Source organism: Helicoverpa armigera, chromosome 9 (assembly GCF_030705265.1).
Source record: "Helicoverpa armigera isolate CAAS_96S chromosome 9, ASM3070526v1, whole genome shotgun sequence".
Classification (NCBI taxonomy): Eukaryota; Metazoa; Arthropoda; class Insecta; order Lepidoptera; family Noctuidae; genus Helicoverpa; species Helicoverpa armigera.
In genome coordinates this window covers 4,228,149-4,256,031 of record NC_087128.1, presented here as the reverse complement: position 1 = coordinate 4,256,031, position 27,883 = coordinate 4,228,149, and the positions used below count along the sequence as shown (strand labels likewise).

The 27,883-nt window shown below is 40.0% G+C and overlaps 1 protein-coding gene across 1 annotated transcript; it reads right to left on the bottom strand.

The window, feature by feature from the left end:
* Window positions 1-742: 742 nt before the first annotated feature.
* On the bottom strand, window positions 743-23,050 carry LOC110371546 (chromobox protein homolog 7). The gene is made up of 3 exons (XM_021327866.3): window positions 22,902-23,050; window positions 18,683-19,079; window positions 743-2,900 (listed from the first exon to the last, which is right to left on the bottom strand). Exons 2-3 carry the CDS (start codon window positions 18,749-18,751, stop codon window positions 2,091-2,093), a joined length of 879 nt encoding a protein of 292 aa, XP_021183541.1. The 5' UTR covers window positions 18,752-19,079; window positions 22,902-23,050; the 3' UTR covers window positions 743-2,090.
* Window positions 23,051-27,883: the final 4,833 nt, after the last annotated feature.

Here is a 27,883-nt window from a genome sequence, read left to right as displayed (position 1 = left end):
CTTTACATTACATACCATTCGACTGTGGAATGGAACGCTAATCAGGGTTGCCAGAATAAATCGGAAGATGGTTTATTTTTTGTTGTTGTTTCAAACTAGTGTGTGCTTTCAAACTAGAGCGGGATTCCTGCTCGATTTTTCCGCGGAAAGTTCGGGCTTTGTCACGCATTTACGCTTGACGTCAATTGATAAGTACTAATCACTGGTACTAATCCATTAGGACTGGAACCAAGAGACAGGATTTTTTTCTATTTTTTGCTGCTCGGAATTAGTCGTGCGCTAAAAAACCCTGCGAAAAAGGGTGAGGAGATCTGCTACCTACTGTGAAAGCGCTCTTTCTCTGGTGTCTGCTTGTGGTATGGTACTGGAGGTTTTACCCGCATAGCTAGGGCTACTTTTCATTGACATATAACTACTACTTTTACCCACATCTTGTGTAGTAGTAGGACGACAACATGTAAGAGCGGGTTCAAGTCAACCAATTATGTGTGTAAACGCAGCTATATAAGTGATTTTATAAAACGTTATACCAGTAACTATTATATTGATCTGTGGTTATACTTTTAAGAGTGTGTGTGTGTTGTATGATTTGTATGCCTCCTCACTAGTGTGAATTTTACGTACCTAATCGTAGCGATTACAATTTACATTTGACAAATTGTGGCATATTTTTGTAATTACCTACTGCTTTTTTGTAATTAAACACCTACCTAACTCGAAGGAAACTAAATGAAAGACAACATCTAATTCATTCTCATTTATTTACAGACTATCATGTGAAATTCTATCACATTATAAAACAAGTTCTCTAAAATTATATTTACAATATTTACATAAACCATTTCCACATACAAATGCATTAAGTAAAATATACAATGAACTTAAATAGTAGGAGAATCCATCCATTCACATCCGTTCAGGAAAATACTTATAATCATTATTATTTAATTATTAAAGGAACCAAATAACAATAAAAGGAACACGAAAAGCGTCCGGAATCATGTGATCTTAAAATTAAATTATAAAAAAAAATAACTTATTAGCACAGGACTACAAAGAATACTATTTACATAAAAAAAAACAATCAGTTCATTTTATAAACCAACAGTACCTAATTTTATATAGTTAAATAGAAAAGAGGCTTTCGTCTTTCTTTCAAGAATATAATTTACTAGTTGCAACACTGGGTGGTCAAAAACCGCGAAATTTTTACCCGCGACGTTATTTACTCAATGTTGCAAATGTAGTTATTGTTAGGTATACAAAAAGTTTTTTTTTATTACAACTTATAAAAGTACAATAAATTTTATCAAAGACTGGGGTAAAATAGTGAATGGAAAATTATTCAACATTAAATTAAGTTCACATAAATAACAACAACAATAAAAAGACTAATAAAAAACAAAACTAAGGATTTTTTACAATGACGAATTAACATAATGTTAAAAATTGGTTGAGTATAATAAACTGATAAAACATTAATTTTTTTCATTTTATTTTTTGCTGAGATTCAATACAAAAATTATTATTAACTTGGTACCTATTTTTTAAGGGGTCACACTGGGTAAAATTATTTCTCTTACATTTAGTTCACAAGCAGAGCACTTAATTAATAATGGAAGGTATACAAAAGGTATTGGTGGTTTTAAATTATAGGTTTAGTTAAAATACATTATCTGCTTGGAGGTACACCAGACACCCAGTCAATCAATAAATTCAACATTATAAAATATAGAAGTCTCTATTTTCAACAATTGACAACAATTTGTCTATTAATTGTTAGATCTGGTGGTCATAATTTTATCTATAATACAAACCCAGCAGCACAATCTGTTTCAAAAGTCACAGGGACTCTTTCATACAATCAAGTCCCTGCAGCATTGTCAATTACTCAGACAATTCCATCTACAATAAATAAACATCCCAACAATTCAGTAGCAGATAGATGAGCACTAATCTAATGTCGTTTACATTAGGCCTACAAAGACACCTTCTCACTTCACTCCTCTCTTCGGGTATAAGTCCGTAGTAACTAATCATTACTAGCTACCTATTATTGTACAAGTCCAAAAAGTTAATCACGGCAGACCTTACGTGACGTCGAGCGGCCGGTGCTCACGAGATCTAAAGAAACCCTTCTCGGTGCGGCACTCGCGTATCGTGACCGTCTGCAGGTTGACGGTGACGTCGGTGATAAAGATCTGGTCGGCGACGGGGGAGCGCGCCATCCAGTAGGCGGCGCCGCGCCGGGGCGCCGGGGGCGGCGGTGGCGGCGCCGGCACTGCCACGGGCGCATCGCCCCACGAGTCCTCCTCTTCCTCAGGTTGCGGCGCGGCCGGTGGCGGAGGTTGCGCTCCCTTCGGCTCCGCAGGTGCTGTCGCAGTGGGCTGAGTCTCCGTCCGCCTCTCGCGCTCTGGAGGAGTATGGGCGTCAGCCTCCTCCGGGGAGTGTGGCGCCCGTCTGGGGCCCGTCCTAGGCGCTGCAGCTTCAGCGGCCGGCGAGGCGGGAGCGGCTGCCCCGCCGGGCGGCGCGGCCGGGGGCGGCGGCTGCGCTGCGTGCGCGGTGTGCGCCGCATGCGAGGTGCGGCTACCGTTGAGCTTGGTGGAGTCGTGGCGCTTGGCGGCGGGCGGGCTCATGGTGATGGTGACGCCGATCTTGCCGGACTCGCGGGACAGCACCTCGGCCTTGCGCTTGCCGGGCGGCGGGTGGCGCTCCTCGGAGCCGCTGCGCGCGCGCTCGGCGGGCGAGTGCTCGCGCTCGCGCTTCCTGCCCTGCCGCCGGAGCTCCTCGCCGCGCTCGAAGCTCTCGATGAGTCGCGGGTCTAGGATGTTTTCCTCCGGCTCCCACGTATTGTGCTTCGGCTTCCACCCTTTCCATTTCACGTAATACTCCACTTTGTTCTGAAAAGAGAGAGAGCAGATGGTTAAATTTGGTGTATTAATTTAAACAAGGTGAGTATAGATAGCGGCCGGGTGTGTGCCCGTTCGCTGACGTGGCGCGACTGCCGGTGGCGTGCATAACGGCGGGAGGGTTGCACATAGCCTTGCAGATTTTATTCGATGATAATATTACGGCGAAAACGGATATTTAGGTGCTACAGAGTTTGCTCTTCGCTTTATGAAATTTTGGCTGGGGCGTGTTGTTAGGTACGTTATGGATTTATAAGATGACAAAGTGGGTGTATCAGGTAAGACTGTGTTTTAATGAAATAAAGAGTAATGTGAGAGAGCGTGCGAAGTGGTCTTGTACCGCGCGTGCATTTGGGGCGCACCTGCCGCGCCAGCTGTCGCGCTCTCTGGCCACCGTTAGCGCGCCTCGTGGCCCTGGACAAGCATTGCATACACAACACAGCAACAAACCGAAAAAAGCCTGTGTGCTTACTATAAACCAAACCAAAAAAGGATAGCAAGCGATATCATGCAATACCCAAAAGATGATAAACAGACATACATAGACGTATAACGGAACGTGCAGTTTCCACTTAAGTATTCGAAATTTTGAAACGAAAACTTTCAGTTTACAGAGTTGATGAGTACAATTAGAATAGATAAGTGGGCAAAAATAAGGCTTCCTTGCATATTGCATATGATCTCGTATTCACATTAGGTAGGTACACATGGTATTCCGTATCAACAGCAACAGTGTAAAGGCTGCTTCACACTATAGGTTAATGCTGTGACGAGATAAAAATATCACGAACGATAGCGAGACCATACCGTAAAACTGCTATAATATTTTTTAATACGTGTGAAATTATGTACCTACATTTAATTCTAACACTAGAGAGTATACAGAGGTATAGATGTGTTGCCGCGAAATACTTAAGTCTTAGTTAAAATGAATTCTGACTAATTCAGTTGCATGAATGTTTACTGCGCATGACCAAAGGCCTCTTTCCCAAGCTCGCAGTTTATTCTAGTTTGTTTAAAAATATGCCTGTCTACCAATTTCAAACTTTTATATTTATACTGGGTACCTATGTGGATTTTAAAATTAGAGTGAAAAAAATCCAGGGTACGAAATAGGTCATAAGTAGCGCAAGTTCTAAATAAGTATTTTTTTGTTTTTATTATGTTTTACCAAGGTACCAACAATAAAATGAATTGTCACGGTAGGTAATAATATAGCAAAGTAATTTTTGGTGTCTTTGTTTAACTTCAAAAGTTACAACTGCCCTAATTTGACCCATATGCCGTCTTAAAAAAATAAAAGTCCTATGAAACATCTACGAAATTCTACCAGTAATAAAGTTGTTCTAACAATTTTGACTATCGACAAAAACATCTGTGGCGCAGTCATAACACTACGCTTGAGGACAAACCCCAATATGAAATAGCATATTTTATTAGCAGCCTTTCACCTTAGCCACTTAATTGGATTAAACCATCCATTGAAAATTATACCCCAAACCCTTAGCAATAGAGTCCTAAATAGCCCGTAAACTTTGGTGTTTAGGGCGGTTCGCAATTGAAGCGGGGATTTCAGACCCTCGCGTCTTATTGGTTTTGCAGACGGAGGGTGAGTGAAAACTGTATTGCAAGCGCTGACTTTGCAGCGACGTTCATTCGGAATTTAAAATTTTAAATAGGTACCGTTATTGTCATTTTTATTGGTTTTGGTTTGTAGGTTCAGTGCAAGATTTTATTTATTCCCACCGTGTTAGAAAAATATTCCATCAATTAAAGAAATATAGAAATACACACATTAAATGTGCAATAATGCGGAAATATTTCGACATATTTGGCAATAATTTTACTTAGTAAGTTTAGGTAGTCAACCTTCACATACATATGGTGAAACTATTGAAAAAACTTTGTTATGTTCATCTAAACAAATACTTCATTAAAATTCTTAACTCATTAAAAACCACTTAACTTTTTCAAGATCATAACATTGTAGTAACATGCTCAAAAGTTCAAAAGAAAAGCCAGCAAAACATCCGACTCAAACAAAAGCTCCTATTGTATTCACCATACTTATAAATGCTTAACTCAACATTCAATTTAAACTACAAAGTCAGAAACCAAACAAAGACATAATCGTTAAAAAAATAAATAAAAAAGGATCCGCTGGGACGTGTGGGCAAGGTGAGGTCGTTCGGTTGTTGCGCGGTGATTGGCCGACGCGCGGGGCGGGCGGGGCGAAGGGAGAGGCACCCCACCCCCGCTTCGTCTCACTCCACCCCCGCGCGCCTGTGCCGTCCTACAACTTTACCTATATCGGCAACATGGCCCTTATGTTTAGCTATTAAGGTTGAATTTGGTGTGTTCGAGGGTAAATGGTTGATGGGAAGTTTGATGGTTGTAATCGCGCCATGGGCGGACCGTGTCTCGGAAGCACAGACGCCAATTAGCGTTGATCGGAAGCCGTGTGGCAATTAACGCGAATAATTAACGTTAATCTGTATCAGCAGGTGAGATGTGCTGATAGGATCACTCGACTTGATAACCGGTGTGGATTCACTTGATAGAGGTGGCGGTGTTTCGCGTAATGAGGACCGACAGACATATTCTGTTAAGGGATATAATGACGATTATGGGTGTACATGGCCAATTTATCCTGTTATCGGAAACCTCATCGATTTTATTGATAGCACATCACATTCTCCAGAAAAAATATAAGAGGAAAAAACTTTTGGAATAACACACAATAACACTCATACGACAATACTCTAGATAAAGTCCAGTAAGATCGTTCATTTTACTGAACACTACTTAGGTACCTGGCAAAACCGAAACTTATAGGTTAGTGTCGTCAGGTTAAAATTCAACTCGCAAGCAAAGAATTGCTTAATAAAACCAACATACGAGTTGTCCTTGTCTTTTTAGCAAGTGATGGTGTTGGTAAGACCAAATAATCTGATGAAGACGTTAAGTAGGTACCTAAGTGTAGAACCAGATCTCGCGGCCGATCGATCTGGACCGATCTGGTGAAATCCGCAATGGTCAGCTGCGTGTCAAACTGTGCTAGTCAGTCTCGAGTCTACTAACATAGAGAGCTTGTTGTTCACTTGTGTTTTACCCTACCTCTCTCAAATCTCTCTAAGTATCGCTTTAAGGTTGGCTGTAAGAGAACCCAATTCTTTATCTCGCTGTTGTACATAAACTTTCTGCATTTTCTGTGTTCCGTGTATTAAATGTGCAATAAAGGTAACGATGGCGGGAGATTGTAAAAATAGGCTGTGTCCTCTTCTATAATCAATGTACCTAGATAGCCTCAACACGACCACTACTATTCTGCCAAGAGCGAATCGATAGAGAAGAAGCAGTATATCAACATACGAGTATTACGTAAGTAGGTACCTATCTGAAAAGCATTCGATGTTCATCATTCATAAATAAGAGTTAAGTGCATATGATTAGGTCCTTGTACACAAATTAGGTGCCCGCATATTCAAATTAAGCAGTGATTGTAACGAGGGTATAAATCATTTAAACGTTGCATGAACACTTATGGAGGTTAAAATCAAACAGGCTCGGGTTTTTGTGGTTAAAAATTATACGTGATAGCGAAATGACTTATAGAACTTGCTTAGCAGTCGCAAAGGGCTTTTCGTCCCCGCAAAGAACGAAAAGCTAGAGTGAAGATAGAAATAATACGTAGGATAAAAACATGGGTACTTCTTATTTTAAATGAGATGTGGAGCATGTAGTGTTCATCTTATTTAGTCTAACGCGGGAACAATTCCAACAGGGACCCAAATTCCGAGTTAGGGAGAATCCAATTTACAATTTTCGCGGAAGCACAGCGGAAGCTTCTGAACTTAATGTCTTTGTAATAACAACTAATTTATACTGCGAGTATTCTGAGAATTTATGAACATTTGAAGAGGTAGACTAGGTACATGTAGTAAAGCAGTGGTTTTGCAATGTAACTGCGAATTCAAATATATTGTCACGATGAAGCCGCAACAACAGCTACATAGATTACCTACTTATGAAATAGCCTGGAGTAATCTAGAGCTCGTGGTCTCATTTTAGCAACATATTATAATATTATAAAACTAGATACCTAAGTACTTGAAAGAACGAAAATGATTATTTGAAATCTATGCAATCATCGTTCGTTGGGAGGCCAATAGTTTTACCATGTCTTTCAATTAAGACAATACTTACTGTAAAAAGACTCAAGGAGAGATTAAGTTTTCTCAAAAAACGAATTTAATAATATTTTATGGAGATCGGATTAGGTATCAGTATCTCGTTATTTTTAGTCCGCGTATTACTGAGAATTCGTGATTAAAAACAGAAATATACTTAGTATTCCCCGAATCGGGGATTATACACAAAGCGGTGTGACCGGCGCGGGCGAGACTATTTTTTCGTTTTAATTTGATTTTCTTTTACACGGCTTTGTAACAATTGCGTCACGCGCATTTTAATTGAAGGCTTCATAGACATTTTTCAGACATTTAACATTGCCGTGCGCGGTGCTAGCAATTAGTTGGGTACATTTGTCAACTTTATAAAACGATTTCACTAGCTAGTGGGCGCAGAGTCCAGTTTTAATAATTTCTGCGTAGTGTTTTGTTATAAACGTTTAACTTTTGATTACCCATCTCTGTTAAAGGATTGTCCAATAGGATTTATGGGTCAAGCTAATGCAATCGTCTGCCATCTAAATACATCACGTCCGTTCTCTGATTTCGAGCAAATTTCGTTAATTTGGTACTTTTTTAGTTTGGAATGATTAAGTAGAGCGTGAAACGGTATCTAGAGAGCAGAGTGGTCAGTAGGACAATAAATTCCTGTGAATGGAGAATTAAAGGAGGTGGAATTTAAGTACACAACAACAATTATCGTCTATCTATACCTACAGGAAAACGTTTATAATCTACAATACTAATGACCATTGACTGATGATAATTCGTTACTTATGTTGATTACATATCCGTTTGAACATTACTTAGGAAGATAAGATACGCAATTAAAATAGTATATCACCCGATAACGTATTAATGTGATTGAAGTTTTGGAGCCAATAGCACGAGTATTGGATTAATCGTACGTAACTTTTAATAGCTTTGATAACAAATATCAGATAGATGTAGATATGATTAAACAAATATTTACACATATTTGAATTGTCTTTAATATGTAGGGGAATCCCAGCACATAAAGAAAGCATAAGCCATATAATACCACGAGACAGTAATGAAAACCAGAGTCCCTATTGTTCGAACATTCCTCAAGTTTCCCTCACCCTCACAATTATTACAGAGCAATAACAAGCAGATGTCACACCGTTTATTTCTTTTCTCCTCAATCCGCGCCCTGTTAATAAAAACGAACTTATCCCCTTTTATTTTAATCTGTAACAATAATCTTTTACAACGATCGCGTCAAAATGTCTTTTAATATCGTGCGAAGTGGAGACAATCTCGAAAGGATAGAGGGGATGTGAACAACGGAACACAATATCAGTAGTGTTGGCACGGAGCCAAAATCCGTCCGTGTATTCAACGAGTCTGCACTCAATAACGCCAACTGAAGCGAGAGAGAAAATAGCATAATAAATATCTACGGGGAATTTGCGTAGGTATCGATTATCGAGTGTTTGTTTGATGTAGATGCTAATGCTAAAACAAACGCTAGAAAGTCCGGAGTAATATTTATCACCCACTTAGAATTAACGAGCGCAAATGAAACGACCAATGCAAACAAATAGAGGTAAAGTTGAATGTCGGAATGGTGTTAAATGGCATTCTACAATTCAAAATTGTAGAAACTAAGTAAACTGTGAACTTCTAAAAGTTATACCTATAAAAGTTAACCTTAGTGGTTGGTAAATGACAAAGGAATATTTTATTCTAAAGAATATATAATAATAACGTTCCACAAAAGTACGTTATTATATTAGTAAATATTTCTTTTTACATTCTGAGAGAAAAATGAAAAAAATCTTGTTACTGCATCGTATTAAATCGTCGAAAAACTATGTTGTGATCTAATAGCTATGCTAAGCACTAGAACCGCTAGAGATAATGTGAAAAGGGAATATGAGCTTGAAGAACAACTTTTCCGAGAAAACGAAATTTAGCTTTTGAGAGGTAATATTGGAATGAACTAACGAATAATCTTCCTTCTATATTTTTACGAAAATATGTAGCCTTAAATCTGATCAGTATAGGTATGTAAAATCACATTTTATTAGTATTGAAATTAGAGATGAGGTTGATTTTCATTTAACATTGGACAACTTAGTAATTTAAGTTATTTACTCTTCTCCTTTCGATCACGAACACCCATTAAACCTATCTTCGCAAACCAATCTAACGAACTTGATCAAAGTAACAGCTACGTACAATACATCGGGTCGTTCATCAAGCTATTGCAAATTGCTCGGAGTCATCGCCTCGTTCCGGAGAGGTCACAGAGGAGGTAGGGAGGGTTAGATTAATGGTTCGAGCCCAGTTAGGAGCCCCACCCGGGACCGATCAGGCGTTTAAACATGAATCCTCTCAAATTGCCCGGACGACGCCTGCGGATCCGTGAAAGGGTTTGTTTGACTAAATGGACTGCGATGCCGAGATGTTTGTTCATTTGTTTAATTAAGTTTGTAAAATATCCATATTGGGAAGCCGGCTAAAACTAACCTGCTAATTTGCACAAAGAAGTCATCGAGGTAAACTTATTTCCTATTTGATCGGTTTTGTCCCAGTGTTCCTTTGTTGTACTAATTATTTCTATTAAACATTTTATCTACTTGAATACTTGTCCATATCCAAAATTGTGATGCCGAGAGGCGTACCCTAAATGGCGTATACTAAAGATTTAGAAACCCTTTTTTGAGATTTCAATCTGTCTGTAAGTGCAATCGAAGTCAATATGCGTAACTTCCACATATAGCATACCTACAATCAGTTCTCCGCACACAGTTCCAGTAGTTGCCGCCAGTAATATGAATGCGTGACTGTTCAGGACAGATTGCTTGCCCAGGAAAGCGTGACATGTGTACGCACGACCTACGCTTTAACTGCTCATTAGCACCCTCCCTGTTACGGTACATATCTAACAGGACTGGAATTCTTGGTGACAGGTCTTAGTTTAAAATCAGTTTTGATTCTGAAGGATCGTGATTTAGATTAAATGCATTTCTTTCATAATGGATGTGAAGTTTTGGAATCTACGATCAGCAAACCAATTTCACGTACATGATTGAAATTGCGTCAACGATTTCACAGATTGGTATTTTTCGATATCGCTAAAGTATTGCTCATTTGGAGTGCAAGTAAAATTCAATATACCTCAGCACTTTTAACAAGGGTTCAGTGCAAGGAATAACAAGCTCAATATTTAAGCTCCCGACGGTGTAGATTCAAATATAATTCAATTGCTGCGTTTAATTTCGTAGACCGGGGGAGACTCGAAGCGTTAAAAAGGATGGAGGGATCCGGAGGGACTGGGAGGGTGAGGGTAGGTGGAAAAATGACAGGATGAATCTCGGGTCGCGAGCCGCGGGCGATTGGCGCAATAACGATGTCGTGATTCATTTTTCAGAGGCGTTTGGAGATGATTTGTCGATTTCTATTTGTTCCTAGCTTGCTGTTTGTATACTTGAAGAGATTTATGAAGTGCTGACGTCGTTTCAAAGGTTTGGAATTCGGGACTCGGGAGGAGAAAAACTTTTCAATATTGTTTTTATTGCTCAATAATGGTTTCTTCGTGACAACGATATACTCATAATGCGATTATTACGTTGAAGTAGAGCCAATATCGGAGTGCTGATAAGTAGGTATGTATTTATATGCATAAGATAATAATTAATACATAGAGCGAAGGACTGGCAGACGCTTTATTGAGCAAACAATTACTTAGCTTTGATAGTACGTCGTCTCGTCGGGCGCGCGTCGAGAATTACAAACGGGTTAAATTAGACGATGTTCACACCCCGGACAACGCTTGTGTTTATTCATACCACGTACGGACCTCCACGGAGCCGGACGTGACGTAGCCATCAGCGCCAATTTGCTATGCATCCGACATGCCAACTTTTCTATATGCGCACATCGACACCGCTTAATGAATTATACCTATTACTGAGTTTGCTAGTATTTTAGACTTAATTGCGATTTAGAAATCAAACTCATCAACATCTTAATCAACACAATCGGTTTATATAAATCCCCACTATCAAACAAAGTTTTCTCGTTCGCATGCACAAAAAGTTGATCAATGTCATAAGAACACTATTTCAAAGGAACATGTTTTTTTTCTCTCTCCATTCAGATCAGCGCAATATCGCGCGTATTCTTTCGTAACTCAAATACCAGGAGCACAGAAATGCTGAACGGTGTACGGTTCAACCAGAGCTATGTGTGCGAAGAGAAAATTGATATGTCAGACAAGGTAAGCAAGTCTGTCAGCCGGCCGGCGAAACGGCGGCAAACACACGAGACAAGCCCGGTGTCAGTCGGCTCGTGACCGTGCTGCTATGCGGACGTGTCTCAGTTTCAACTAGCATCTCTCATGTTTACTATTATCGTTCTCAATGGGTGAAATAATAGTCATTCTTTCTAGGCGAAGGAGGTGTGAATTGAATTTGTTATGGTTGTGATTACGGTCTCGCTTGATGAGAACGATTGATAGATATGAGAGTGTTTCAATTTATGCTCCAGTTTTTATTATTATAGTGCTGCTGTAAACACAATATCTTATTCCTTTTGGTAGGCATAACATGTTTTATTGTTGCTAAAAGATGTGGTATGTTTACAGGCAAGTAACCAAAATCATCTTTCGCATACTAGAAAACTGAGAATTGCACCAGTTTTTTTGGGGCAGAGTAGCGGGGTAGCAGTAGTAGTCTTCTTTATCATTATCTGCACAGGAAGTAATACGTTTTTTACGTATACTTGTGTAAGTAACATAAATTGACATTGGCTGTATTTATTTGCCGGCCTAGAAAGAACAGAGTGACAGAAATAAACAGTGGTATACAATTATATCGGTATTATAAAACGGTTGTTCAGAACGGGGACTGCGCTTAGCGGTCGTACGGTCATCGACTCAGGGACAATTAAATCGACGTACTTGTCAAGTACCGATTGTCATCGGCTTCTTCACGCTTATTGCCACTAAGTGAAAACTACGAAAAAATGCATGGTCAAACAAAATTCGTGGGTAGATGATTTTCTTGTACCCTGAGAACCGATCCGGAATGTCTAAACAGCGTTTTGTAGTACACCTATGCGTATTGGGGGGATATTTGTACAAATTACCGGTTCTCGCAAGGTAAGCAGGTCCCTCGTTTGACACAAAGGGGCTTTCCGACCCTCGCCACTTGTGGCCAAGCCGGAGAGCAAACACTTGTGACTAGTTTAGACGAGGGGAAGTAGCGAGATTTGGCTAGTGGGCGCTCGATTCATTAAACTCAACATCTCTTACGGTAAATTGGGTGATTGAGAAGAAAGTTGACAAATTCATATTTCAGGAAGGTATCGGGAGCATTTTAAATAGAATCCTCTTCTAGACGATGAAAACAATAACAAACGAAAGGGTGAATGAAAGATAAATTCGTTATAATCCCGTAATAAATACGTCAGTAATAACTCAATTAAGTGAGATCACACCCCACGGCTGGGTTCAGATAAGGGTTCCACGAGAGATAAGAAAAAAACACAATGATGACGAGCGGGTGGTTTTGGCGTTGGGGAGCTGTGGGGAGACAACAAATATTTTGTGATACCCTGACCCTCGTCTACCCTTCATAACAGCGCCGTAACTGATTACATTCCATTGTTATTGAACGTATTAAACAATGTGCAAATATTGTTGTAATTTGAGACGTGCCGCATTTGCACGACAAGTGACATGCTTTACGTCCCATTATTTGGTTTAGTCATAAATCGAAGTGCGAAATCATCATAGGCGTGGTGGCGTGCAGCGTAGTAATATTTTAACGAGCGCGATTTCACTGTCGAACAATGGCTAGAAATGTGGCATCACGTGGGAACATCTCACCTGCGGCGCCGACCCGCTATATCCTTCACTAATTAACATCCTTATCTGAATCAGATAAAGGTGTACAAAAAAACCACCGTCCTTTCCTTTTCGTTTTACATTTACATAATAATGCGTGGGGCATAACGACCGGCGGCGAACCAACAGGCGCATTATTATAATGACGCCAGCGGACCGCCAAGCGCCAACTTGTCTCTACGTTTTTATGTGCCTCCTCAATCCTGTAACGGTGTCCATATTCAGCTCGCTGCCGCCGTTCACTGCTTTCAAAAATGGTACGGACGTATTAAAAAACCGAGATCGGTGTCAATGATAAGAGTCGCGTTTCAAACAGACATTCGGAATAAAATCGATTAGAGTGGGCTTGTAAGGCGAGTCGATGGAAGCGAGTTTCAATCGACGGGTATTGCTTTATCACCTGATCGTTAGTTCTCAACGGGGGCATTCGGCTGTAGTGTATAGGAACGCGAGCGTGCATGAGACAATGCAGACTCAGCTTTAATTGTGTGGGGTCCCCATATGACGCTTCCCCATACACTTTAATATTCCGAGCGAACGTGCATGCGATTAAGTATGCTTTCTAAATATAGGGGACCGTTCACATAGTTTTTTTTTATGTTTCGAGGGGTGGCTTGTACCTACATATTAAGTATATAAGACCCGAGTTATGTTGAACGATGCATGACAAAGAGTTCCGTGGAGTGCCGTTATAACTACAAAAAATTATTTCATAGGGATGGCTAGTTGATTCTTTGTAAAATATTAACATCTGCCGGCAATTTTCTTTATAAAAATTGCTTATGCAATTTTTTGTATTATCAGTGGGCTCGCGTTTTACCACTACCTCACCTGATTGATCTAAATTACTTACATAACTTCGTCTGTAAAACCCTGTTTGTTCTTCATAATAAAGTGGATGGCGATGATTTATTTACTTATTGTTTTAAACTACTAACTACCATTGAAGGTTTAACATAAACTAGTGCGATAGGTAGCAGTTCTACAGATAAAGAGACTCTCTCTTTTTGTATCCTTCTAACCAGATTTATTCTTTATTGGAAATTAGGAAAATAGTGATTGATTTAGGCACCAAATACTTGTGACACCGAAGACTTGTGTAAATAAGACAATATTATTTTTAACATACTTGTAACCACTCCACAGATCGCCCTGTTCCTTTGTCAGTTTTTTATCCCATTCCAATACAGGGATGGATAAAATTACGGTGAAGCATTGTGAAGCGATTATTTATAGAAAATTTGGTGGCTTTGTGTCACTTCCGAGTGCACACTACGGACGAGTTTCGAATTATTATCGGCACCACACCACCATGACCCTATAACGGCTTATTTTTTGCGTCTTGTCAGAATTTTTTATACGATTTTGGAAAAAGGCCGTTATAAAATTGGATAGCATGGATGTCAGACCTTAGAATGCACCAATTTATAAATTATGTCTAATGATGCGGCATTTTAGAAAAAGAAAGAGTAGAATGTTATTATTTTCAATGTGTCAAACGTTTATAATTGCCTGGCTTTTGAGTAATTTGGTCCGCGGTTTATGTATTCAATGATCCTTTGAACATGAAACAATCACCAAAAAAGGCACTTGGAAACCGGACAACATAATGAACTTCGGTGTTTCTACTCAAAATCTGACGAAAAATATGTCCACAAAGAGATTTCAGTAAATTCTTTAATTTCAATAAATTTAGTATAGCGCCATCTAACAAATAGCCTTGGAACTATGTCGTTCGACACTTAGCTAACAGAGTGCAGAGTAATCCACAGTTGATACGATGGGTGCAAAGCGAAAACCTAATAACAACAATATTAATTGACTGGAAACGTCAAGAATAAATAAAAACAAACGTTACAAAGTACTATTAAAGTAAAAAAACTAAGTTTAATTTGTATCGGTGTAACACACTACGATATTTTGCCGGCCGGAATATTGCTCGACGCTGATTGGCCGGACGGAGCGGCGGGGAGCATGCGCAACTCGATGGCTGTTCGGTCGAAGCCGAATACTGGCGCGTTTGCTCCGAGATACCAGGGCTACAGAGCTCTGTAGGAGTTTCTATGTTGACGCCTGGTAGTTAAACGAATTTATGCTTTATGTGGGAGCTTTAAAACACATAATCCTTTGTATACAGATGTCTCGTTTATATTAGACCACGCTGGCAGATAACAAGTTGAGTAAGTCGTTTACGAATTTGGGCCTTATATCGTTGTCGGTAGAGCAGATTTTTGCATTACTTACAATTTGTTTTGATATTAAGTAGTTTCCTAAAATTGACACGAGCGCTAGCAAGCGGGCGTTGGAAACTTTTGGCGGCGTAAAACCTATCATAATAGAGAAATTGTGGTCGTGACTTACTAATTGACTTGTGCTTCTTGTAATCTAATGAATCGTGATTTATGATAACACTCTGTACTTAAAATGAACTGTACACAGTGCAATCAAAACATGCTTAGCGCTGCACTTTACCAATATGAGTGGTGAAGAATATTATGGCCAGTCTCGCTATTTTAGGAGATGCGCTAAAGACGTTAATAGGAGCCAAAATAACTATGCTGAGAACTTTAAAAACTACTAGCTGTGAGAAATATTTTAATTGCTTGTGATTGGTAGCCTCAAGAGCTTTAGAATTGTAATGCGTTAAATGCGCCCATCTGGGATTTATACCTCAACGTGGGTGGGTACACACTGTAGAGGGAAAACACTGAAGATCTATGATATGTGATTAACCAGATGTAACGGATATTTGATAAAGAGTGCTAATTTAAAAGAAGTTAACATTTTCCATATCTAGGTAAGAAATGAGTGATGACTGATGATCTAAAGAGCACGTACTTTATTAGGACTTAACTAGACCTGGACCATTATGAGATGGAATAACTCGAGATTTTGAAGGTCTCATGCCCATTTTCACCAACAATCTCTTAATCTAAGTGCCACTTAGAATAAGGGCTCTCCCAATTTTGACATAAATGACTATGGATAAGGGATACCTAAACTTTGGTGAAAACGAAATTATTATTAAGTGTTCCGTAAATGCTCTTAGGGGATCCCTTAATTTAAGTATTTGTTGGTGAAAATGGGCATCAATGTTTAGGATCATTTAATGTTGTTTGTACTAGGTATATTAGGACTAAACTACATTATGAGAAGGGACTAATGGATATCTCAAGATTTTGAAAGTCTCGACGTAAAGAACCATGTAATATATTTTGGTAAAAAAGTAGAGCAAGTCTATCATAAGAGCTTCTCTGGGGTTCAAATGGAAACGTTAGAGTAAATGGAGCAAAAAGATAACATTATAAAAGAAGTGCTACCGCAATGTCACAAAATCTCAATGCATAGGTAAAAATAACCTTACGAATGTTGCGTTTTGGTAGATTAGACCTTTCATAGAAAAAGTCTGTCAACGCAAATGGAACCGAATGTCCAGCAGTTCTTGTCAAAAAGAAAGAGAATCCTCGTATTTACGAAAAGTCTGGTTTACTGATGGATCTCTTGAAAATAAAAGGTTGGCTAAAGCACAGATGAACTTGGCACTCCTTTGAGTTTCATGGTACTAATTGAGGTGGGTGTTTCGACTACCCACGCCTTCACTAACGTCATTGCAAGTGTCTTGTTATTTCATGAGAAGGGAGGATTATGACTTGAAAACAAATAGAGCCAGACCTACGCAATATCATCACAGCTAATTAAAAACGACGTCATAGTTTAAGAAAGGAGGCAGTTGAAATAAAGCTTATTTAATAAAATGCTAAAAGGCCATTGACGTAGATTGTTAGAGATATGAACTAAAAGGTAAGTGGTATTTAAAAAATAGTAGGAAATAGAAAGGTTACACGTGGTCTGTAGGCATATCGCTTGTTATCATTTTCTAATTTGGTAATATGGTGTGGAATGGGAAAGTAAGGGTATAGGGAAGTAAGTAAGTAGTCGCTATGACGGAAATCAGATTGAAATGTCCTGATACCGTACATGACCAATACGATAGTGAAGATGACATTCGTTTCTAAGTTACAATTGCCAACCGTACACTAGGACCAAAATCTCTGACTGGCATTAAGATGCGTTCATTTCAATGATTTTGCTTATTCTTTCTCTGTTGTTAAGAAAATTTTGTCTCATAAAGACTGTAAAAAAACCGCTTGCTTTTTGGAAGTCTTCTTTCTCATTCAGATTACCCCAAATATATCATCCATCTATACATGTGATTAAAGTTAGATTGAATACATTGGTCATTGGTATTGGTGTACGCTTGGCATTTTTGTAACTGTCACGATTGGAAACATTTGCTATTTGTACTTCTCTCAATTCGTTTTGCCTTCTTACAAATTTAAATAAGATCAATCATTTTCTTCTAGGTTTTACTCTGTCTTTTGGTTATCACTTGTAAGTACCAAGTGAGGAATCTACGACAGAAAGTTTATAAGTTTGGAAATCAACATATTCAATTAAAAAGGATATGAAGATTAAAGACAGAAATTCTAACAATATAATGAAATCAGCCAGATCCATGATTACTGAGGCTATTCTGATAGAATGGAATCCGAATACAATGATACTTATGCGAACAACTGAAGTATAATTTCATTAAAAATAAGGATAAGCCTTAAGGGCAAAAATACTTGGCTCGGTCTTAAAGTCGACATAGTCCCGAAATCATTTAGGGAAAATACGACTTCTTCGGAACCAACCAAAGCATGGGCTAGCCGACAGTATGTTCCAAGAAGACCTCTAGCTAATTGTCAGTGGACAGAAGTGAGTAATGTACCGACTATGTCCTGTAACAACATCGTTTAGTAATACTGTTTACTTTATCAGATCGGCCTAGCAATAGCAAATGTTTCCACGTGACTGACTGCACTTACCTTATCGGCAGCTCCTCGATGCAGACTTACCTTCACCGGCCGTGTTGTTGCTGCACTTACGGACAATAGTGGGATTCATTCAAGTCATTCGATATTCTATAGCGATGTTTTCACTACTTAGATAGTGATCGCGCCAATTGTTTTACCAATGACAGTTATAGATGATAACATGTCTAATAAACCTGAGTATTGTTTCAAACTTTTCGCTCTTAATTAAAGACTGAATGAACCCCCAGTGACCAAAACATGCAGTTAGGAACAGGCAATAAAAAACCAAACCAAAAAGCTGAATTTATTGTTATCAATATCGGGATCAGGTTAGTTACGGGGAAAGACTCAAGAAAGACATTACAATATAGCGAGGTTACCCCTCACGCGGCTCGTCCAAACTTGTTTACTGTCAAAAACTTAATGTAATCTCTAGAAGGGCACCGATTATAAAGAAGTATTCAGTTTCTCACTAAGGCCCCCAGTCTCTATACAGTCTATGTAAGGGGACTCCTGATAATAATAAGAATTGAAAAACACCCGTGAAAAGGAACACAAAACCCTTGCGATAATTTCTGAACAGCTGCCGTCACATCACAATACTGGGATTAATAAACAAAATGTAAACTACGATCATGCGCTGCCATGCATTTTATATAAAGCATTATTAAAAGCATGTTTTGAAATTCGGTGCAAGCAAAAACAATCAGGCGTTCGCATGTTGCGAAACATGCAGTTTACAAATAAAGCCACGAATCGAACCCGCCACTGATATGTGATCTCGCATGCAAGTTTCGCAAGGTTAGAATCAGTTACGCCAATGTTTTGTAAAGAAATAAAGCTCACCTTTCTAATTCTCCTCTTCATGATACGCTCAGCGGCGTACACGCTGTCACCGAGCTCCATCTTATGCATCCCCAGTTTGATAGTTGAAAAAATGCAAAATCCAAATCCAAAAACACTGCAATCCAAGTATTGTGATCCAAATCACTGCATCCGTTTGGTAGCGCACTGCAATCCGATACACATTCTCTGTCACGGTACACTCCTTCACACTGTCACTGTTCAAAGTTGCCGCGCGAACGATCCTTTTTCGTGGCGCGCAGCAACGCGTCCTCTCTACACAACGTCACAGCCGAAACTGAAGCAGGGGGAGGAAGCCCTGCCCCGCGCGTCCCGCCCGCCGCACTGCGCTCCTCGCCGACAGAGCGCGCCACGAGTTCACCAACACCCGCTCGATATTCTGTAAACAAGTTTTATTTTCATCAGTTTTATGTTTTCAGTGCTGATGCTTATTATCTATCAGTTAATTATAATAAATTTAGGAACCATAGTCTCGAATCCGTTATTATTTCAGTTTTAACTCTTTAGGTATTTACGAGTACATATCTATTTACTACATAAAAAAGTATATAAGGTAGTACTACCTTATATACTTTTTTACTATATAGTACTACCTTATATACTTAAGTATATAAGCAATAAACAATAGTTGGGCAGAACAACAAGTCTAGAAGTAGCCCCAAAACTAGTATCTAATAGCAAATGTGAAGTAATAATGATGATTGAGCGCGTTGTCGTGTCGATACTGTAGGTATATTGCGTTGGCAGAGCGTAGTGAATGCGTCTCGCTCGAGTCGGTGGCGCGGCGTGGTGAGCGCGGCACGGGAGCGCGGTGGAGGCACAATAACGCCGGCAGCGCGACGTTGCCGCTGTGCGCCAGCTGCGAGAGAAAGACCGAGCGCCTACCCTATTAGCGATGGGCTGAGTGATGATTTTTCTGTATCAATGACTGCGTGACAATGACAAAAAAATATCGATGACAGGAACAATGACAAAATCATCAATGATTTTTGTTTGAGCACATCACGGGCCACGGCACTTCAATTATGAGTAATGATTTAATGAATGAGTAGATGAAATGAAATGATCGCGGAACGGTGTAAAGGCTTAGTGACTTTATCATTTGTTATTTAGTAGTAGGCGTAAAAACTTGGTTGCGTAAATACCAACGCACCTTTCCTACAAGTAATATTCCAATCTTACCTTCATGCTTTGTCCAGGCTTAGGACTGGCAAAGACTAGCAAAATAATACTGGTACCTAATAAAAATATAATATCATTTTGCTTTTCTTTGGCGCATTTAAAAGATTGGTATATTTACAATGATTAAATTGAGGTACTTACTTCTTGGTACCTATTTGTTTTTTTTGCTTTTGTTTTTTTTTGTTTTTTTTTTTTGTATATCTACAAATATTTACATTTTCTTGCCTGTTGTGCCTATTCATTGGCTACAATTGACGTTTAAAAACATAAGCTGTTTTACTTTTGAAACTCCTAGGCGAGTGCGTCTTTCGGATACCATGGTACCAGCTCGTGAAAATACCCTTTCACAAGGCACTGATGTTGCCAGCACACAGCACTTAGTAAAAACTAATTTCGTCAAATTTGGGTAAACATGTTCGTGGTTTTTCCACCACTGAAGTGGAGTGTCGTGTTCCGATCCCATTAGAAGGATGTCATCGTCTAGGTACCTTTGAACTTCCGCTATCGCTCTTGATAACGGGGTTCCTTTAGGCTCTATTTTCGCAATTGCTGTCCTATATAAATTCCATATGGATGGTTCAGTATTACTTCCCGAGTTTTGTGTCGTAGCTAGGGTTGGAGTAGTTAATTGTTTAGTTTTTGCAATTGACGCAGCTACCAATTCGATGACAACTTTTTTCGTTTCTTCAGCCAGATGTTGTGGAAACATGAAAATTTTAAACCTCGGATCTAAAAAAGTTGATAGTGCAAGTGTTCTGCTAAATTCCAAATTGCGAAACCTTTCCGAAGTTTCCTTTTTTAGCTTTTTTAAAACCAATTTCACAACATCATGCAACTCTCTCAACTCTAGAGTTTCTAATGTTTGCAAAAGACACTGTGTGATTGGAATCACTTCTCCACCCGTCAAATATTTTTCTCCACTCATACGCGTAGACACTTCATCGAAGGGTTTAAGCACGCACTGCAAATCTTGAATAATTTTCCAATCATTGTCTTCAAGATATGTACCTTTGAAGTTGCTGAGTGGAAGTGTTGCAGTTACAGCCTCTCTAAGTTCAAGAAACCTTTGCAGCATATGAAAGTCAGAGTTCCATCGAGTTTCCACAGACTGAGTGAGTTTTTTTGCTGTTTTTGCCTCCGATTGTTGGACCTGATATTTTACAAACTTTTCTGTGGCCAAAGGGCTACGTTTGTAAAAAGATACAATGTTCTTCACTTTGGTGATTGTCTGTTGCAAATTTTCAACGCTTAATCCACTCTTGACAATTAAATTTAAACTGTGTGCATAACACCCAAAATGGCGCCAATTCAGCTCAGTCGTGATAGCGGAGACTATGTTACTCGCGTTGTCAGACACAACTATGGTAATTTTGTCTGTAATGTTCCAAGTCGATGCACATTTTCTTAATTGAGCTGCTAAGTTTATGGCGGTATGATGTCCAGGGAGGACTTCACACTGCAGGAGAAGCGACTTCAAAATATAGTTTTGATCGATGTAATGAGCTGTTATGGCCATATATGACTCATTTGCTTTTGATGTCCAGCAGTCTGTGGTAAGGCATACACTTTTGCTTCTTCAGTCATTTTGTTTTGTTTCATTAAAAACTTGCTGGTACATTGATGGCAGTAAAGTGTTTGAAAGGTACTTACGACTAGGTAGTTGGTAAATGGGATTTAGACCATGAACAAATGCAACAAAGCCCTCGTCTTCCACAATACTGAATGGTTGAAAATCTAACATGAACAATTTCATAAGTAGTCTATTCAACCTTTCCTGTTCAGATGGTGTAATTTTTTTTCTCTGTGTAAATTGAGCTATTGTAGGTTGTCGAACTAAAGACTGCTGGATAATGTGTGGTTGTGGCAACGGATTACCCTCGGCTGAGTGACTAGCAGAAGAAGCAACAACAGACTGTTGAGTCAGATTTTGGGATCCTGCTTGATTAGAAGGGCCAGCTTCCTGTTCCAAACGTTGTTCTGAACTGTTTTGGTGCATACCCATGTTCCTACGTTCATCTTGAATTTCAACCGTAGGATGTTTTCTTAAAATATGTTTTTTTAAATTTGTTGAGGAAGTTTTATAGGATAATTTTACCCTGCACAGTTTACACACTGCTGTCTTTTCACCAACGGATTCAATGTCAAAATGTACCCAGACGTTGGATGTTTTTCTTAAAGTTGATGCCATTTTTTATTAATAGGTATTTAGGTAAACTGTAACCACTCATTAAATAAGAACGTTAAGTACCTACCATACGTTTTTAATATTTTAGGCACAAACTGCAAATACTAACTTGGTTTTAAAATTTGTAATACACTTCAATATTTACTACGGCATAAGTCAATTAACAAATTACACTACGTACTTCGTAAGTTCGTACGCGTAAAATAAAATTAGGTAAGGATGCTCGTCCTTTCCTAATCAAAAGTTCAATCCAAAACAATGATTCACAAAAAAACAACCTTTCGAGTCAAGTTCGCGCGCAAACTTAAACAACGAAGTGAAAGAATTGTTGCCGTTCCGTGCGCCCAGTCATACGATCGGGCAAGCCTCGCAACAGTCACACATAAGTGTCGCAACGTTGCGATTCGAACCGCCCGCCGCCGGGCCGCCGCTGCGCATTGCGATTGCGACCGAGCACACCCGAGCGGGGCCGAGCGAAACGGCCGAAAATCACCGAAGTTGGCATTCAATTCATTCATTGTCATTCGATTCGAGTAATGATTTAAAAGCATTGATGATTTTGTCGTTGTCATTGCATGATGAAATGATTTTAAAATATCGATGATTTTAACATGTGACATGATATCGGACTCATCTCTATACCCTATTATTTACGCGCGACGTTGCCGCTCCGAACGGCCTACGTTGATTACGAGGACACCGCTTTTACGTTCGATCATCCGGCACAAAAATACTCTATTATCTCGCGAATCTTAATAGATATCAAAAATCTAACTTCACCACCCTTATTATTACAGGTGGGGGCTTAGCCGTGCATATAATTATAATTATTACCTGAGATAATTAACTGGTGGATGTCAACAAGTCGAAGAGGAACACATTTCGCGTTAAGACTGGTTACAAGTTTCGGTCTGACGAGAACAGTTTGGCAGTATTTTCGCTGGAAACGAGCGAAAGCGACCAGTCAACAATGCGCGCGTGAAGTAACTAAGGCATTTTCGGTCGTATCGAATCGGGTTGGCATTCGTGAAAGGTCGGTATTTTGGGCCTCGCGGGGCGCGGGACGTGAGAAACAAGATGAGAAATGATTGGCTGTGGAGCACAGGCGGCGGGCGCTGCGTGCAGCGGGCCAATGGGAGAGCGCTACGCGGTGCCCCGCCCGCTGCTGCTCGGCCGGCGAGTGTCTGCGTCCCTCTCGCACGGGTGCTCGGTCGATTCATGCGTTGTTTTTTACTGAGAGCGACTCACATAGAAAAATAAACGGACATTTTGGAATGGATTACGTGCGTGGAGAAGGGTCGCCGGATCCGGGCTCGAACACATTTATTTATTTTGTCTGTATTGTTGTAGGGAGAGATATGGCGCGATAAATAGATACAGCTTGCGTCGTCGACACGTCCGCCAGATAGCGCGGATTTATTTTTAAAACTGTCACGTTTGATGTATGAACCGCGGATTGAATGGGCTATGTTGTTCATAGAACTGATAGAGCTGTCGACTTTTCTAATTATGTTATTGAACTAAGGATAGAAGCTTAGGAAAGATATGATATCAATGTTTTGACTTGATAAAATGGCTCTACGTCGTTTCGAACGCGATAACTGGCATTAACATATCAAATAAAGATGAAGGTATTTTTTTGAAAGACTACATACATATTACGTGCATATACCTGCCTACTTACATTTATCTTTTCCTCATGTACCTAGCAAAACAATTCAGATTACCAGCGACAGCTAGCGGCAAGTCTCATGTCTAATCTCCAGTCTAAGCGACTTGCATTATTTCTAGAAGTTTCGACACGACCGGTTGGTCGATACCTACAAGATACGATGATGATGTCAGCCTGTCACAATGTGACTACATTATAGAGGTGTTTATCATGAATCAGTGGCTAATGGCTCCACGCCAGCTCGTCACACCAGTGTATCATCGGCGAAAATACGCGAGAATGCTTGCTAATATGATGATACAAGTTCTCTAGTTATTGAAGATCAAGTAAACTTACAAACTTCGATGGTCAATTGACCCATAACTTTGCTGACTAGGTACCTATGTTATGTTAGTGCAATAGATAGAAGATTCCAGAGCCATTCTCTCCGATCATGTCGGATTGCAGTTCCGATGTTCATTAGGCTATGAGAGTCAAAAAATAGAGATTGGACCGCTGATCGGATTGGATGGCTGATCTCCTGAAAAACAGCGGCCGTGGTCTGCAGTCGGTTTGGACAGGACGCCATTCAGTTCTTGAGAGAAGAAATATTTTTAAGTTTAAGTATTTGTGAGTGGACGTGATAGGAGGATGCTTCCACTAAGGCACACAAGGATGTTATTCAATGTCTACCTACAAGATAAGAAGTTAATATGGTCTGAAATACTGTTACAGAAGGTTTCATGTTAAGTATAGGTAGCAGACCGAATCCACGATGCGTTAGAAACACGAACCAAACATGGGTTTTAAAAGAAAACTGAGTTTGCCACGACACTTCCATGACTCTTGCAGCCCACGGTAAAAGCTTCATATGAAATCTCCAAAGATTTTCAGCGCGAGTAGTTCTTGTTCCGTAAGTTTGCTTCTCGGAAGTTAGCTATCAAGGAATTTAAAATGTACCTATGAGCAGTATGTTTTATTCACATGATAGAAAACTTTTTGAAGTTGCAACTTTTATGTACCTATCGAGCATTCTTATTTACAGCGGCTGGCAGGAATTTCATACGTGGTCTCGCTTCTATTCCATGTGGTAGTTCAGAAAAAGTAATGAAACAACTTTTAAGTCGCACTCTGGTAATGCGCTGCATCGCATCAGGAAACACGCTTACAGAGGGAACTTCGCAACGAACCTACGGTTCTTCTATCTGGCTCTATTTGCATAGATGACCAAATCGCGCTGATATTGCCGTGCCTTTTGGATCAATATCACGGACTTGGCAAAACATTTTAGTTATGCGTTTGTATCTAAGAGCGTATGTTATTGCGGCGGTCATCGGCATCTCGTTGTGAACCGTGACTGGTGGTGCAATCTTGTTTTCATGGTAGGTAGGCCTGGGCATAGTGGTAATTATATATCAGTTGATAGTAGAACGGACCCGTTACGATGCTTTCCTATATAGAGATCGCGTCTTAAATTAAAGCGAGTACCTAAACCGCTGGCTTTTTGAACCTGAATCTCATACGCGTCGGCACTCGAAGGTACCGCCGTCTTATGGCATCAGTGTACATTTTCAATGATGAACGGTCATTACAGAAATGTTATGGCGCGTCAGCAAAAGCTAAAGAAGGTAAACATAACTATGAATCAATAAAGGTGTGGAGATTCCAAAATGTTAGTTTAGGATCAACATAGACAGGTAGAATATATTATGAAAACAAAATGAGTCTGTTGCAGATTTTTAACGATGTGATCATGCATGACGCATCTTGGCTAAAAAACTTTTAAGCGAATTTTAAATTACTAAAAGTACATATACCTATATTTTATATTCATTCCTACATGATTAGGTATAACAGCCACAAAAACGCTATTGCCCTTCAAGGGAGCGCCTTAAGAGATCGGGAAATCCGGGCTTATTGAATTTACAAAATAATTAAGGTAAGTTTAGGTTAGATTTTCAAAGGAGACAGCGCTGCGGAGGGCGGATGAATGAATAATTTTCTCTTTGAGGTGTTGAAGACAGCGGGTATCTTCAAATTAAGATACTGTAGTTTAATCCGACCCAAGGTGCGGTGAAAATCTAACTATCTATATCTCTATAAAATCGATGCAGTAACGCTTGTGGGCGCTGGCGGCTTCGTAAATCTTACTGATGTGCTATCCAATGGCAAATCTCCCTTCATACCCTATTACTCTTGGGGCATGGAAGTCTAGGGTAAAAATCTACGGTAAATTCATGGTATGGTATGAAGGCACGGCGGTCAGTTTTATATGTTCTAAAAAAATCTGTGTTAGATACCTAGCCCATTTATTGAGGAAGGCTATATTATGGGCTACTTTTTATCCGGCTCCGTCCAGAGGTTCCCACGGGATGCGGGTGAAACCGCTGGCAGAAGCTAGTGTGTAATAATGATGACTGGGAAAGTTTTTTAAAGTACCCCATAAATGTGCTCAGCATTTCGATAACCGAGTCTTATAAGGAGCATGCAGGTCTTGTAGATTTGGATGGTAAGCATTCAAGGAGTGTCGAGTAGATATGAGTTGGTATGGAGTTAATAAAGTATCGTATCTACTCATACGTGTGATATCGGACACGGTCTGAGGACCGAATTCTCCTAAGCTTCTGCGTATTATAAGTAACGTACCTAAGTGCGCATAAAGGGTGCAGAATTGCGTTTGTCCAGTCCACCGCCTGGGACCTTTTGCGACGTAACTCGGATATGCGCACTTTCATAAAATGCGCAGTCAGACGGCTGGTTAAAGCTTTCTCCAAGTACGTAGATCAGTTTACTACGCAATAACCAATGTTTAGGTTGAATGAATCAGAAAGTTAATGCTACTTTTGAAGGGGTGACATCATGGGCCATGGACATGTTGAAATATGTAAGTGGCTATAGGTGGTATCTGCGTAGATTGTTCGCGTTGGGGCTTAAACCTACCTATAGCGAGTAGGTGGCCGGAGGTTGGGTTATTCATTGGGGCAAAATGCGCAGCTGTCTCGAACGTTTTCTTCTTTTTGCAGTGTGCATCTTGTTTAATTTATTGCTCCGGATAATTTGTGGAATAAATTCAGCGTTGAATTTAGATTGCCTTCTTAAAAATAATGATATTATATTAAAGGCTGTTTCGTACTGCGTCTGATTCGAATCTGGCCGAATTTGTATGGATACTACTTTATATGTAGGTTTTATTTTCTTGTAGGTGCAAACTGGGAGGGAGAGTAAGATTTCTTAGAGCCGCGGCTACTTTTTCGAACAATTCCGATGTCCCGGCAGATTCAAAGTTTTGTTTACATCTCTTTCTAGGGTGCCGACACGGGGCTATCGTTGCTAGTCAGATAGACGGCGAACTAACCATTGCTCGCCGTCCGCAGACACGCGCTTGCAGCGTCCGGTAGTCGTGTCTTGACGGCCGCTGCCGTGGCCACTTCCGCTGCGTGGAAGACCGTGCAGCCGTAACAGGGCTATCGTTGCTAGTCAAATAGACGGTGAACTAACCATTGCTTGCCGTCCGCAGATCCACGCTTGCAGTGTCCGGTAGCCGTGTCTTGACACCCGCTGCCGTGGCCACTTCCGCGTATTGCGCGGCAGCTGGGATACGAGAATCTTTCTCTAAGAAGTTCTTTGCTGGTTGCGTCATGGCAGGAAGCGACTACATCCCATTGCCTATCGCACTGTATCATGGGTTCAATCAAAGTCGGGTGCGAGAGTATGGTGTGGCCGCCACGAAGAGACAAACTCCCTCTCAGAAATGATTCCGCTATACTTACTAGACTTAAATTGCAAGCCTAGAAAAGTAAAAAACCGTTCCTTGGGTGTCGTTCTGTTTAATATATGTGTTCTGTACAAAGCCAAAGGTTCGCTTAAATCCAAAAGACTTCTAAACCTGCAGCTTTAAATCCATTTCAATAGGTACTTATTACGATTTCTCTAACATTAGCCGTTGATATCAAATGTGGCCCACGCGCAGTTTGAGATCGTTATCGGACCTTCCCGAAGTGGCCCGAGCGCCGACGAAGTTAATCGCTTAGAAAATTCGTAACGACTGTTTTTGAACGAATGTAATAAAATTTAAATTGAGGTCCCATTATGGAATTGGTAGTTTGATGACGGTTTTGTGTTGTGGCTGTCGGCTACTAAGTTCGATTTTACTTTATAGGTAGGT